The 15589-nt window shown below is 35.8% G+C and overlaps 2 protein-coding genes across 5 annotated transcripts; one reads left to right on the forward strand and one right to left on the reverse strand.

Annotated features, from left to right (window-relative positions):
* The first annotated feature begins 7 nt into the window (after positions 1-7).
* LOC135682711 (uncharacterized) lies at positions 8-5364 on the forward strand. 3 transcript variants are annotated; one of them, XM_089113242.1, is made up of 4 exons: positions 8-184; positions 573-663; positions 1457-1693; positions 3260-5364. In XM_089113242.1, exons 1-4 carry the CDS (start codon positions 144-146, stop codon positions 3320-3322), a joined length of 432 nt encoding a protein of 143 aa, XP_088969368.1. In that variant the 5' UTR covers positions 8-143; the 3' UTR covers positions 3323-5364. The 3 variants fall into 3 exon arrangements, with proteins under 3 accessions (XP_088969368.1, XP_088969369.1, XP_065053790.2); XM_089113243.1 differs by having other exon boundaries at positions 8-178; XM_065197718.2 differs by having other exon boundaries at positions 42-663.
* On the reverse strand, positions 5110-14601 carry LOC135682709 (TNF receptor-associated factor 4). Of its 2 annotated transcripts, none has more exons than XM_065197715.2 (7): positions 13930-14601; positions 11352-11527; positions 10557-10608; positions 8414-8518; positions 7415-7576; positions 6555-6713; positions 5110-6203 (listed from the first exon to the last, which is right to left on the reverse strand). In XM_065197715.2, the coding sequence occupies exons 1-7, from the start codon at positions 13987-13989 to the stop codon at positions 5391-5393; spliced, it is 1527 nt and encodes a 508-aa protein (XP_065053787.2). In that variant the 5' UTR covers positions 13990-14601; the 3' UTR covers positions 5110-5390. The 2 variants fall into 2 exon arrangements, with proteins under 2 accessions (XP_065053787.2, XP_065053788.1); XM_065197716.2 differs by having other exon boundaries at positions 11352-11843; positions 13930-14600.
* Between the last annotated feature and the right edge of the window lie 988 nt (positions 14602-15589).

Raw genomic sequence — 15589 nt, forward strand, 5'->3', positions numbered from 1 at the left:
ACTGATCAGTGGAGTGGAGGAGGCTCGTTAGTTCTCGGAAAGAGGTCCTGCTTGCCTACAGGAATTGTTTACTCTCACGTTGGAACGTCCAAGCAACGTTTTGCTATATCTGGAAGCTACATTTATGCAATACACTATGAGGAATGTTACATGTTCGGATTGATGAAAGAATAATACGGTTTGCGTACGAAAATGTTCCACTTTATAATTTAACCACAGCAAATAGATTTATATTTGACTCTACCTAACAGTAAAATGGACCCAATAAAAGTTTTTCCAGCGGAAATTATATCAGATCTAATCTTGCCATATCTAGATCTTGCAGAGCTGTGCATACTTCGTGGTGTTAGCCATGCTTGGCAGGATTTTGTTAATGAATACTTTGCTATGATTAAAAGACTAGACCTCACAGATGTATTAGATCTTATAACTGAAGTTGGATGTCAAAGTATATTCAAGCATCTATCGAAATTGCAAAATGTATGTTTGGATAAATGCTGGAGGATTGCTACCAAAAATAATTTAAATACTTTGCTAAGCAACTGCTCAGACCTTAGGTCATACTCCTCTAGACGATGTAAGCATGTGGATGATGAGGTACTGGAAGTTATGGCAAGAAACTGCGGAAAATTGGAATCTATCGATATAAGCCATTGCTTTCAGGTTATGTAAGGATTCTGCTTGATACAATACCACTTTTGAAGCATATTGTTAACTTGATGTTACATAAATGTTTGGTTTTTTAAGAGACAGTGGCATTGATTGCCAAAAAAACTGCTGGTTTTTTTCATAAAATAGGTCCTTTATAAATAAAGCACACCCAGCTTATAGGTTGGAAAACATATATGATTTTAGCTTTGTATAGCTGCTTGTGAAGGCATTTTAGCTTCAAGCTGTGTGTTATTTACATGGCTTGGTTTATGACATGATTGACAGGGTGGATGCAATCGATAATAGTGCAAGAAGATCCTGGCTGCTACGTATTTTTGTTAATCTAAAGTTTAGATGTGAGCATATATGCAAGCCTTAAAGCTGGGCCCTTGTTTTAAACAAACAGCAAATTTGCAATTGATCAACAAAGACCTTAGCGAAAAAGACACATGCAGTTCGTGACTTTAGAAAATAAGCCTCCAAGTTCTTTAAAAGCATTATATAGGAGATGAAACTTTTCTAAGAGATGAAATTTAAAATAATGCCTTGATGCCAGTGGTGTAGCACAGTTTAGAGAACACTCTTTTTCATAAGAACACACATAAAAACACAAAGGCTGAATTTTCCCAAAAAATAAGAGCAACTGGCTGGCAACTCTCTTTACTCTGAGTGAAAGTTTCGGCATGTCAGGGGCTCAAATCACAGACCCCTGGATCTAAATTCATCAGTCCTAACCATTAAGCCTTTCTTGCACCATAATTTCAGGGTAGTATAATAACATTGACTTCCTATATTTCTATTTCAGATAACAGACAGCGGAGTTATTCAGCTTTTTAAAAACTGCAATAGGATCAGTGCTTTCTCTACTGCTGGCAATTATGGGTTTACAGATGAAGCAGTGAAGTTTATGGGAATGCACTGCAAGAACCTAGAAGAACTAGATTGTGGTTCCTGCTTTCAAGTTACAGATATAGGATTAAAAACACTTTTAGAAGGCAAATGTATGCACTTGTCATACATAAGGATCAAGGGTTGTTTGAAAGTAAGTGCTTATATGTTCTTACCAGAATCCTTTTTAATAATGAAAAAAATGAAGTATTGCATTGTATCTATTTTATTTATCATCAAATGATATTAACTGTGTTGTATAGTGCTTTAATTTTTTGACATAGCTGAACACAGTCCAGGGGCGTAGTGGCGTCATCAAGCACATTGCACAGTTTTTTTAAATAGAGGAAGACATATTTTGCAGCATCAATTTTACTGATTTCAAGAAGTTGATCAGAGGAAAGCCGACAACCGTATTCAAACATTGGATAATCATAATCATCAGTAATCAGTATCTGTGATGAACAATAAAACTTGCAATAGGACTGATAATTAGTATCTTAAGATTCTAAAGAACCAGACTGGAAGATTTCAGTGCACATGAAGTCTTCTGGTCTTAAGATTCTAAAGAAAAGGACTGGAAGATTTCAGTGCACAAGAAGTCTCCTTAGCAATGGTGTGTCAGCAAACGTGCCAATTATTTTGTCATAATTGAGTGTCACCTAAGTCAAGCTCTACATTTATTTAACCTCTCATGACCCATTGTTGATTGCAGAAGTTTTTATAGACTTGAGCTTTAAGAAGGCGGACTCGCATTTAGTAATACCAATTGGCAAGCTTGCCATTTCCTGTACAAGTATATAGATTTGGATAGGCATACTGTGAAATAAATAACCATGAGTTTTACTGTCTTCAAGAAACTTTTCCTGTTTATATATTTCTTCTTGTACTGATTCTTTAGAACTTTCTTGCTTTTTCATGAACTACAAGTATTGTTTGCCAAACAGATATGAAATTACCAACTACTTTTTGCCCCCGGTGCCCCCCCAGCCAAAATGCCCCTGACACAGCCAATATTCAGACAGTTAAGCTGTTCAAATATATAGTTGGTGATGCACCCAACATATACCAATACAATGCCACACCTCTTTTACATGCTTTCAATTACCAACAGCATTTTCAAGTATTTCACATCAAATCAAAAAGTTATTATAGTGCATAATCTTAATGATTGTAAATTTTCTATCTGAATTTTGTGTCTTCATTTCACTTTGTCATTTCTTCTTGTTTTTTATGCCAATGATTCAATGCGTGCCCTAGCTACCGTAAATCCTCGAATTCCCCCCCCCCCCCCTCCAAAAAGCCCTCTCTAGAATAAGCCCCCACCTTAGAACTACAAATTGTCAATAACCCCCCCCCCCCTTGAATAAGCCTCCACTGCTACCTTAAATTCACAAAATGAACTACTAAATTTGATGATTTTCGCCATCTGAGGTTGCTTATGGCGTTTTATTTAATTACCACAACAAATTCATACTTATGGTAGTAATTAATTAAATGCTCATAAAGAAATTTCTACTATAATGAACGAGGTCTTTTAGTCATGTCTTCTTAATGTCTACAATAATTTTATAAGCCTCCCCCCTGGTATAAGCCCTCCTCGAATAAGCCCCCATCCAAAAATCTCAAAAATAAATAAGCCCCCAGGGGGCTAATTCGAGGATTTATGGTGTCTCTGTTGGGCACATGTAATCACATACTTGTGTAATCATCACCATAGGTAAGTGAGGACATGACACAAAGATTGGTGGAAAGAGATATTGAGGTGAATAACTGTTTCTGAGCTGTTCTTGAATTTCTTAGTCAAAGTTTTATGGAGCAGCAGATGCCATGTACCGCTAAAAAGTATCAACAATTTGGTTTGATTGTTACTTACCAAGCAACTCCAACACCAGGACATCAAAAACAAGTAACAATATCAAAATACTTATCTAGGAATTTACAAACTGAAATATTATGTGTTGTTGTAGAATCCACACACGATACAACTCAATTTTATTTTGTGACAAAGTAGTTTGTTCCTATTTTCAGTACATATGACATTAATTTAGTAAAACCATGGAACTACTTTTGCTTTAAAGTGCCTATGAAATGAAGTTTGACAAGTTTAGATAAAGGCACACTTTTTATAAGCAAAATTTGCTGATTTCAATGATATACTATGAGGTGATTTTTTTCTTGCGGAACCGTCTAAAAATTTAGATTGAATATCCCATTTTCACGTTTTCGACTGTGACAAAGCGCCGTTATCTGTGACGTCACGAAGTTTGCAAACACGGAAGCAGTTGACGTTTAATACACGGAGGTCGTTAATCGAACTACCGCTAAAATAGCCGTACGGGGCAATTTTAAGTCAGGGTACATACCCAATCTTTTTTAGCGCATCAAACTGTCTATCTTTGCAAAGTTTCAAACTGTTGCACCAAAGTACGACTGAAATACGATAATACCGGCTATTAAGATCTTGGGCGGTGTACCCCAGTCTAAAAATAGAACAAGGGGGAATTTTCAGATGAAGTCTTTATCCTATCATTTTCTGCGTATCAGGTTGCCGTCTATTACAATGTTTCTTGCTACTGTACCTACTTTCGGCAGAGGTATCAAAATAACGTCGTTAGCGGAGTCATGCAGTATAATACCCTAATCTAAAAATAGCCCAAGGGGGCAATTTTCTGTCGTGTTCTTTATCCTATCTTTTTCAGCCTATCAAACTGTCCTATTTTGCAAAGTTTAGTGCTCTAGTACTAAAGTACGATTGAGATGCAATCAAACCGTCTTTATAGGTCTGGAGCAAAGAAGCCCAGTCTAAAAATAAAAAAGGGGATAATTTTCAGTTATGTTCTATATCCTATCTTTTGTACCGTATCAAACTGCCCCACGTTGTAAAGTTTCGTTCTACTATACCTACTTTCAGGAAATTTTCAGTTGGGTTCCATATCCTTTCAGTTGGGTTTCAGCGTATCAAACTACCCCTATTTGCAAAATTTCATGCTGGTATCACAATTTGCAGAATTGTTTGACTAACAGCCCTGACTAAGTGGTATTATATGGTGTGTTCACTGTGAAGACGGAACCAACTGCAAACCTTGTGACGTCACTAATTCTTGTCACTCGCACTCATTGTTTTTAAAACCCCAAAAACAAACTTTCCCGTGCAAATTTTCGAGTTAATTTTCGTTTTGTATTGCAACAACATGTAGAAGTTTCCATTTCTTACAAAAAAACTATATGTGAAATTTCATTTCAAAGGCACTTTAACTAGCAATGTTTTGCTAATTGACTTTGTCATATCTATATGTTCCTAAATATCACTTATCTGCAGATTGAAAATCAGAGAAATCTGAACAAACGTTTTCAAGAAAAAAAATTCCATTTTGGTTTACTCATGCAAATGAATAGATTCTGTAGGGTTAACAAATATTTGAATGTATAGTATAGATAAAGTAACTATTTACACATCAAAACTAGTACGAGGATGTGTAGATGTTAGATTTATTAATGGCTTTTTTAAAATGCACTGATCATCATTGGTCATCAGTTATGAAAAATTGTGCATCAGAAAAAACAATATTTTAAGTGTTTTAATTTGGGATCTAAAATTTTTATATGTATGCATATATCGGGTGCTACAAAGTTACTGTATTACATTCTGTGAAATTTATGCATATGAGTCTGTTGTGAGGGAGGCAAGTAAGCTTGTAAAACAACAGATTGCCTACTTGCTCTGGGAGGTTTTGAAGTTTTTAAGAACATTGTTCTAAAGGAGGCTTAACACCTCTTTAAGTAATTTTGTACATTCTTCAATAACTAATACTTTTACGTTTATAGTTGGCCATTTTTTATTGTTCGAGTTAGTTATTTTTCTGCAAAACTTTGATCTTGATAAAAATGCTATCATTCCTGATGTAATTTCTACTCTCGAGCTCCTGTAGAGAAAGAAATTGATGACATCCACGTCCTTCACTCATTTTCTGATTTGGTTTTTGATAATTGCTTGCATTTGGTGCAGGAACGATTGTGTATGATACGTTGCGTGCCTCTTCAGGGTGGTCTGCCTGGTCTATTAACGTGAATGATATTTTGTTAGAAAATGGCCACCTCAATACATCATCATGATCAGACGGCAGTAGATGAAAATATATAGACATGTATTTTCCACTGCTGTCAGTAGAGCCTGCAGGAAACAACTGGGCACATAGTTTGTAACCAAATTTGCTCGTGTATATAACTGGACTGAAAACTGAGAAATTCCTTTGGGACAAAGCTTTATTCAGCTGTTCTCTAAAACTGCAAACCTTCCACAATAATGTCCCGTTTTGACTGCCGTGTTGTAGGTCATCAACAATCACACTACATTCATCTATTTGCGCTCTCAGTTCGCTGATCATGGCATCTTTTTCAGCTATTTGTGATGCCTGGTTCTGTATAGTTGTCTCATGTTGTGAAACTTGTTCTCTTAGCTCGTGATGTCTGGTTTCAAACTCTTTTAAAAGAATGGCGTATTGACAAAAGCTCTCTTGTATGGATTTCAGCTGAGCAGCCTGTTTCTCAACAAGATCTTCTGTTGCCTTTTGTTTTAGTTTTAACTTTGAAAAAGATTCTGTAAGGATTTGTGTGTGCTCTTCAGACTTCTTTAAATGAACCTCCATATCTCGCTTTGATCCCTAGAAATGATGCAAGCAAAAATCTGAAGTTGTTGCCTTTGCAGATTAATATGCCCATTTGGGTTTTTTGAGAATGCCTGATCGATTCAACAGATTTGAATACCTTTGTAATATATTGTGTCTATTTGTAATAAAATCACAAACAATAGAATCATCCCCTTATTAAAGGTCAGTAGAAAAGATATTTACATTGAAATGAATTGGTGAGATACCTAGATTTAGACGACTAGTTTTCCTGAACTAAATGTTTTATAAACTGAAAATGTTCTCCATTGAAAGTTTAGTATGGTGATAAAGAATCACGTTTTCATATAATACAGAAGTGAAATAAAAATTAGAAATTTGAATTACCACAAAGCTACATCCTCCATCTTTGAATTGACATGGTAATCGCAAAGAGCTACATTGTCCATTGCTTGGATTGCGATGCCTTCTTAGCTCTTCCAATGACATGTCAGCCTTGCCACACCCATCTGGACAGGTGTACCTTTCACATGGACATTCGTGTGTCTAGAAAAGAAAGAGATGAAAACATAACTGAGCTTGAATGGCAGGAAGCTAAGCGAAAACAGGTGATTTGGGCTTGAGAGAAAAGTCTCAAGTTCAGAAATTGCCTCTAATTTAAACGTAGAAACAATTTAGGCTTCTGTATCTCTTTTGCTCATCAGATACGGTGTCGGTCCATTTATGAAATCTACAGCGGTATTTAGAAACTGTTTTAATAGATATCACTGCAAAATCTAATTTTGTTCCAAAGCCTGTGATACTTTAAGATTCCGTCTTAAAGTTCTTTTAGACATTATGTTAAATCAAAGGCATGAATAGGATACTTCAGTGAACGTCTTTTAAAACTGTCGATGAGCGCGTATCAACTGGTATCTACAGGAATGCCCCATAGCTAATGTTTAAGTATACGTTCTTTAAGCATTCACCCAAAACTCGACATCTTACTAGTTCCTTTTGCGTCATGAATGCCCGTAATTTTGAGAAAACGAGTTGATAATGGAATCCCCTTGTCTTTGAGAGCAGTATGTGTTACCTTACTTAATATGTAGTAATGAAATAGAGAAAACAAATAACAAATGAATATTTTCATTGCTTTTTTAGTTGTGACTTACGATCATAGTCTAATGAACTATGTAATTGCCAACTATGTAATTGCCCCTGCTATTGAATGGTCTTTTGAATATTAATATATTTTAGTCAGTCACCTGTAGCTGATCGACAGTCATTTCAATGTAGCATTTCGAGCATCGTGCAAATGATGAGATACAATTTGCTTTCGAGTGCGCAGTAATTTCCTTTTTTAACAGCTGCTTGCCACAACCTTTCGGACAGGTCACTTTTGAAAACAGGCAACTTCTTTTATGTTCCTGAAGATGAAAAGATTACTGTTATTTTCATAATATTTTCAGGAAAGCTTGCAACAGTGACTAAAAAGGAATTTCCACAGTTTTGAAATTTATTTAAAATGTTTAGCTAAGGAAATGATCAAGGATTGAAAGCATAAGAACAGGCAACTTTAAACACCAATCAAAATATTTTTAAATACAAAATCAAATTGGCGATGGAAAAACCATTATTTCCAAACGATGTTATAGAAAGATCGGAAATATTCCAAAGAACTTGTTTCTTTAAAGAGTCACTGTCAAACGGCTCTTTCTCCAATTGTTGTAAAAATTCAACTGTTTTTAAAGAGAATTCAATTATATAACCTACAATTCTTACCAATGCACATGCGCATTGTCACTTGATGCCCTGACGGGAAGTTCAAGAGTTGTGTGATTACATACAGAACAGCTATGCGAAAACTGTCATTATTGCACATGTGCCATGACCCGCGGTAATGTCTCGTAACAAAGGACTAAAGGTTATTGTCTCCCGGACAACATATCATGTAGAAAATTTGATGTAAAATTTGTGTCTCGGGTTAGCTCCTCTGTTATAATAGAACAATTTTTCACAATGAAATCATCGAACTAACAGAGACGACAGGTAGACCAGGTCGAACAAATTTCGACGAGATAAAAAAACTGTGCTTGCCAGCTAGTGTTTACGATTAATTCTATTCTGCGAATTTTTGTGGGCAGCTTTTTATTAAATATCAGAAATTCCCGTTAATGGGTGTGGGGTTCGAGTAAGGGAGTCGTGATATAGCTTTTAAAATTTAAAGTAAGATCGAATCATTCAAATCATACAAAGAGACGTACCTCTAGGTTGGGAACATTCCCATTCCAGTCACATCCGTTCGTGGAAAACGGGCAAGTAGCTACAACAGACTCGATCTTCCTTTGTAAATCCATGTCGAGAACGGCCTATTTAAATGAAGAAGAAACAAACTATTAAGGTGACATACTAGCGCTAGTAATATTTCACATTTCATAGTTTCACGAGGTTAGCAAGTTTAAATAGCTGGCTTTCAATGAGTAGTCAATCCACCTTGCGGAACAGCACACGCCTAGCGACTCAATGACTCAGCTGAACAATTAGCTGTTTCCGTCTTTTTAGTGAGTTGAATGTATTTATCATTGTTGAGTGAGTTGAGTCTGTTTAGCAGTATACTTTGCTTACTTATCACACCGTAAAAATGTTAATCAATAATAACAATGGAATAGTTCCCGATCTTGTTCCCCAAAATTCTCTTCTTCATAGGTGCCATCAAAAAGGGGGACTTGAGGGCTGAAGCCCCAACTTTGGTAGTATTATCTTTTCCCTTAATAATTCAAAAAGGGATAGAAGAAATAAATGCATAAGAAATATAAAAGGGTAAATGAAAGAGAAGGCGAGAGGAAAATTTAAAAAGAAAAAAAATTGTAGACTATATCAATTTTTCAAAGCAAGACATAACAAAGAGGATCATTTATCTGTTGAAAGATATTTCCTGTCCCATCCACAACGGTCATAACCACTGGTAAGATACTTGGAGTCTGCACGCAGGCTACAACGATCACTGACACAATGGATATCAATGCTATTGCCTTGCAGTTGCTTTTAGTCGACACAGTTACAACTGCAACAACCGAAAGGTCCTTTTCAATGGTAAGAAGGATATAATCATGGCTCCGGTCAACCATATCTGCTAAACGTTTCAAATCTTTGTCAATATCATGCGCTCATAAATCATTTACGGATTTCCTATAGATTCCCGTTCTGATTCTAGACGGATTACACTGCTTCCTATTTGTGTTTGTCAATAAGAGTTTTATTGTACACTCCTTTTTATAAGAACAATTTTATAAGAACACGAGCCTCAAATTTGGTCCAAAGTTAAGAACAAATTAAGAACAGGCTAAGGCTGAGCTACCGTAAAAAGCAAATTTTGAACAACCTTTTTCTAACAAAAACGAGGACTTTTAGCAATGCGTGGATGCTTTTTTGGTAAATATTCAAGCTTATCGGCAAATGAAGGCTATCTCATTCACTTTGTTGAGGCCTGAAAAGTCAGCCTGAACTTAAATTTCCTGATTCTTATAAAAAAGAGTGTGTTCTTTTTTAAGCTAGTATTTAAAAGATATTAACCTTATTCTATCTTCATCATTATCTTCATAAAGTATTGTTATTTTGTTATTGTTAAAGTAATTTGAGCAAAGATCTAAAACCGTTCAATAAATTAATTTCAGCCTCCCACCCAACCTTTATTTACCATAAACCAGATATTAAAACATCCCTTTTTGGGTGATATTAGAATTGAGCGATAAACTTCCTTGAAATAGCAACTACCGTTTCCATTTTCTGTCTAAGACCACTATTAACTCCACAACAAATCGTTAGAGCCCATTTAGAGAAAGCAAAGGGCAAACAGAGTGGGTGGAGTGGCAGACTGTATTTTCCTGTTCATACAAACATCGTTACCGTTTACATGTTGGTAGGTCCTGCTAGAAAAATCAAAAAATTCTAAAGGAAATTATGTTAAGTGTAGATATTTTCTATTAACGTTTGCATTTGATTCGGCAATTTTCAGGTTTGGCGTTTGACCTTAAATGGATGTTCTCCAGTCGCATAACATTCTTTTTCTTTAGCATGGCCAGCTCTTACGTTTTTCTCATTTTTCGAAGAAAAAAGCAATGTGTTGAATGTTTGCTCTCTTGTAAATGCATGCGAATGTTGGCTCTCTTATTAATTCTAAATCGAATCAACCGGAGCTGGAAATGTGATAAATTTTGCCTGATAGGCTGCAGCTCTTCAAGCCCCTATGTTTCCATCTCCTATTGATCTGTCCGCCAAGGCGAGAGCGATGATATTAAACAAGTTTATTCTTGTTCCTTCTTCTTACAGTAGAGCATACCTCTATCTCAGTAGGGACTTCCATTTTCAATGAAACATAAAACAACAGTGTAGACACTTCGTACTTACATTTTCCGGCGTAATTCTTTTGCCGTCAAGTGGGCATATTTTCCCTTTATTCCTGAAGGTGGAAATGACTATATTACTAACGATCAATTTGAACGAAATCTTTCAGTTTTCTTTAATCAAGAATAATAATAGGCGTGGCGAATTATCACTGTGTTATTACTCACGGCCCTGCATGCTTAAAATCCAATGTTTGCTCGTTCGCAGAAACATCGCTGTTGTTGGTGAAATAATTTTAGATTAATAAATCTACTAATCATCTTTTTCTATAACAATAATGGAACAGTTGTCTAAGTTCTAAAGGACTTGTCAAGTCTCCTATTTGCTTTTCAATGGTTGTTGATATTTTTGACGGCAAATGAGGCGTGTTATTACATAGATATGAAAGAAATCAATTTATTTTAAAAGAGCAAACTCTACCAAGGAATGAGAAAAGGGGCCCATAGGCTAACAAACCAAGACTATCAGCCATTCATTTAATTCATTCATATCCCCATGTTTGTCTAGCTAATGAATTTGAGTAATCTAAATGTTGACATAATACTTGCTAGACATTGAGACAGTTCTTTAACTTTTCTAGTTGGAAAATAGAGAGGAATTCGTAAGAACTCAACAAAGAAAATATAACATAAAAGGGAGGTGAATTTAACGTTCTTGACCGGTAACACGACGAAGGAGCACTTCATTACACTGAATTTCTAGCAGGTATCATAATTGGTCGTTTGGCCTAATATTAGTTGTAACCTGTAATACGAACCAAATGAAAAACCATAGAAAGCTCAAGTTCCTGCAACATACCTTTCTAGTGAATATAAGCAAACTTCGCAAAAGCGATGTCCACACTGCACCTTATGCGGATTCTTGAAAATTTGCAAACAGAGTGGACATTCTAGGAAGTTCTTAACAGCTGACCATTTCGGCATCTGAACTTTAGCTTGAGTCATATTTCGTCTCCACTCAGTACCTTTATTTTCCTGAATAAGCAAAGAGAATTTCGAGATCAGCCTAGTCTTGGTCGCGATCTTCGTTGCTGTGTTTTTGCATGAGAAATTTCGAGACTAAGCACTGTCTCTGGTGTATATAGTGTTGGTTGTATTTTCACTGCGCTGCACTCATCGGGCAGAGACGACCTATTTAATTATTGATGTGATTGTCCAACAAATTAATCCATCCTTTTGAGATCTCACAATAAACTCGCCTGAACACATTCAGCATTGGTTGCAAGTTTTGTATGTAAACGACTTCTTTTGTCTTCGCCGGTCTCTCAGCTTTTCACGTGCATAGTGGATTCTTTTAAAATAAACATGACATTATTGAAATTGTGTGAATGAAGAAAAGGTCACTGTACCAGGCTGCTCGACAGGCTCCAAGGAGTTCTTGCGGCGAAAAGTCGATAAAAATGTAGCAAATAAGAAACACCGCAATACAGCGACAATAAACAACAATAAATACACGTAAATCAGTGAAGGCTAGAGAACTAATTATTGAAATTGTATATGACAAAATCAAAGTAATCTTAAAAATAATGACGCTTGTGTAGCATTCGAAGGATTTTGAGTTTTTCAAATTAATAAGATACACTTCTCTTTGTCATGTTGCTGATGTTGCTGTTAAAAACATTTTATCGCTCAAACGTGTGCGTTAAGGCAACGAAAATCAAATAGTAATGTGTTGGGCTAATTATTTGCCTATAAATAAATAGATTTTGTATCTATTGTTTGTATCTTGTATTAGTTTCTACCTAGCATCCGAAGGTAGTTTTTAGGACACTTATAAGCCATGCATATCGAGCAGTGGCCTGGCTACTATCGCCTAGATGTCATTGTATACAAAAATCAAACTTTTACTTTTTCATCAGTTATTGCTTTAACTTTTGTTGTTCAGCATCTTAATGAAAAAGATGGAATCAAATTGCTTGGAGAACCTGGAAAACTATATTCTCGATTTGCTTCAATTTATTCGAAGATTATTAGTAATTTCCTCTGTCTAACTTACAAATTTTCTCAAATTTTCTCTTCTCCGTGTCGGTATTTTGCATCAGTTTTCCCTTAACGATTTCTTAATGTTTTGTTATACTTCAAGTGTTCTTATCGTTAAAAAAGTTGTTTATTAATTTCTGTTATTTTTCTCTGATATTTTTTGCAAATTTTATGAATGGATTACGAGTCATGAAAACTGGACTTTTTGAACTGTGACGTGATTTTGGAGATTACTCAGAATCTTCATAAATATAAAGAGACATCGATGACAATATGATATAACTGATAAAAGAAAGAAACAGCCACCATCAAAATAGTGTGCCCCTGAAAACTGGATTTTCCCGGTCCTTAAAAATTCCCACCACGCCCCTATCAACTACATAAAGAGGCTTTGTCGCTAATATGGTTTTTCTTTTATGATCTATTATATATTTTGAAATCTGCACTCATCTTTAGGCCACAAAATTAATCTGAATCAGGTTTCTGAAACAATTGTGCCGCAACAACCATGTCAATGCCATAAATACTGTCAAGGACACCCATGTCAATGCCATATGTATTATCTTGGGTATTTTCCTGTGTTTTCCTGTACAGATTCATATGTGCCACTAACTGGCTACTTTCAACAGAATCACGCAAAGAGGATTTCCTAGAACTCCTCATTTGTGGTGGCTTTGGCATTACCTGTTTTATCGAAATTTGTCGAACTCACTAACCAGTCTTGCGTGCGTATTAAATCTGTCCTTTATAGGAAAGCACATAGACAGGTGAAGAGAAGCCTGTTGGGTAGCAGAGCCGCAAAAATTGAAGGCAGCAAAAAGTGTGAATGGCATCAAAAATGAGAGCTGCGGAAGCGAAGAAGAGAGAAGAAGGGAAGAGTGGAAACCGCTTTTTTTCCCTCCTCCTTCTCCCTCGACTCCGCAGCTGTCATTTTTAGCTGCCATTCTCATTTTTTAGCTGCCATTCTAATTTAAAACTTTAATGTTTAAAAACTCATTTCACTTTAATCTCTGAAATTGGTTCTTATATTTACTTGATACAGAAATAGTCCTTTACAAGTTACGAAAACCTAGAACTGGATTAATTTAAAAATATGATTCAACTTAAAATATATGCGATCGAAAAATTCATTTATGCTGATGAAGACAGTTTCTTTCGAGTTTCCGAGCTATATGTCATTGGCAGTTTCAAATGATTCTCAATTGTAGTCACAACATCAACATAACAAAACTCGATAAAGTTCTTCGGAATAAATGTTTAACAATAACATCAGCGCTATTTTTATGCGCTTTTTCAGAAAAAAATTGTCACAAAAACAACAGATATTGGATCCATGCGTGAGGAAAAAGGTGTATCTTTTAAGCGTATTAAAATTGTGCTAATTCAATAAAAATTACCTGCAGCGTCTTCTCAAATTCTTTCTGATAGGCCCAAGCTTTCAACTCAAGCATGCTCATCGTTTGGTGACTAGTTGATAAGATGATTGCTCAATATCCTGTTAAAGCTGCCCTTGTTTTTAGTCTGGTGTTCTTTATTGTAATTTAAAAACCTGTCGACAGTAAATCATCTGAAGAAACATTTGACAGAAACAAACTTTTATAGTCTCTCTAACCCGGAATAAAACCAAAAATGCATTTAACGTTAGAAAAATGGTCAAATAGAAGATAACGGGGGTGCGGCCAAATCCATATCCTGTTTGTTACGTATGCATTACACCATCAAATACTGAAGGGCGAAATCGCTTCAGGTAATCAACTACTGGTTGAATCTCCTTAGAAAAGATTTTTGCGCATGTAAACTGTAAACAATAATGTTTTCAAACTCAGAGGAGCGGCAATTTAAAAAGTGAGCCATCTGGATACAGGAATAAGACGTCAATATCCATGAGGATCATCCAACTCAAATAGACATATTTCGTGAATCCTGCTTCAGCTTGATTGACTACTGCCTCCTAAACCTGCAATTTGCCAAACAAAAACATTATTTTATGCCTGAACTATAGTAAAAACCCGCGTAATAGAAACCACATTTTCCCATCTCTATTCAATGAGTTTCTGTCAGTTTTAGGGTTGAAGTCCCTACATAATTAGTTCTTTTCAACTGCTTGGCTTTTATGTCAAAAAATCGGTTGGCTTTTATGTCAAAAAATATTTCCAACCCTTTTTCCAGTTAAATTAATCCTTTGTTCAGGGGCGTCGCGACCGTGGGGTGTGGGGGATGTCACACCACCCCCCCTCCCCCCCCCAATAGTATCTCGATAGGAAGTTTCAGGTAAAATCCGCCCAGTGGAAGAAAAGCTTTAGGTGTTTCAGCAACCTTTATGTATTAACATCAATAAAGGATCAAGCAAAGATAGTTTTTCGTTTGGCTAAATACACTCTTTTTTGATAAGAACCAGTAAATTTAAGTTCAGGCTGACTGTTCTTAATTTTTTCGAAAATCTGAGACTGGATTGTTCTTAATTTTTTCTTAAATTAAAATGGTGTAAGCAGTGCTATTGCTAGCTTTTTCGCTCTAAGGAGGTGTTCAGGCCTCATTTGCCAACAAAGTGAGTGAGACAGCCTTAATTTGCTGACAAATTTGAATATTCACCGAAAAAGCACCCACACGTCGCTAAAAATTCTCGATTTTTGAGAAAAAACGTTGTTGAAATTGCATTTTGCAGAAGCTCAGCCTCAGCTTGTTCTTAAATTGTTTTTGACTTTTGACCAGTTTTGAGGCTCGTGTTTTTACAAAATTGTTCTTATAAAAGAAGAATGTAGTTCAATTTCTATCCTGGTTATCCTAATAGTAGATTTTACAAAATCAATGACATTCCAAATGTTATCTACCCCCGTTACAGTCATGAGGTCACGACTATACTAGTTCAAGGAAACCATCTTGACGTCAGAGAAGGCAAATATCCGCGTAGGTTTCGAGAAACATAACAACTTTGATCACCTGCATCTTCTTTAAACAGATTCAATGTTAATAATATAACCTAAGACAGTTTCCTTTGGAAAAACCAACATTACACACCCTCTTGGCTTTAACAGTTTCATTTCGTGAAAAAGAACT

Source organism: Rhopilema esculentum, chromosome 16 (assembly GCF_057945365.1).
Source record: "Rhopilema esculentum isolate cy_ngs chromosome 16, ASM5794536v1, whole genome shotgun sequence".
In the NCBI taxonomy this organism is placed as follows: domain Eukaryota; kingdom Metazoa; phylum Cnidaria; class Scyphozoa; order Rhizostomeae; family Rhizostomatidae; genus Rhopilema; species Rhopilema esculentum.

Bases quoted from the DNA above. Each gene is read 5' to 3' on its own strand.
- LOC135682711 (XM_065197718.2), top strand. From the start codon at position 256: ATGGACCCAATAAAAGTTTTTCCAGCGGAAATTATATCAGATCTAATC. The intron at 664-1,456 runs GTTATGTAAGGA...TTTCTATTTCAG, and splicing joins ATATAAGCCATTGCTTTCAG to ATAACAGACAGCGGAGTTAT. The intron at 1,694-3,259 runs GTAAGTGCTTAT...TCATCACCATAG, and splicing joins GGATCAAGGGTTGTTTGAAA to GTAAGTGAGGACATGACACA.
- LOC135682709 (XM_065197715.2), bottom strand. From the start codon at position 13,989: ATGAGCATGCTTGAGTTGAAAGCTTGGGCCTATCAGAAAGAATTTGAG. The intron at 8,519-10,556 runs GTAAGTACGAAG...TCATTTAAATAG, and splicing joins AAAGAATTACGCCGGAAAAT to GCCGTTCTCGACATGGATTT. The intron at 6,204-6,554 runs GTAATTCAAATT...CATCATTTCTAG, and splicing joins ATGGAGGATGTAGCTTTGTG to GGATCAAAGCGAGATATGGA.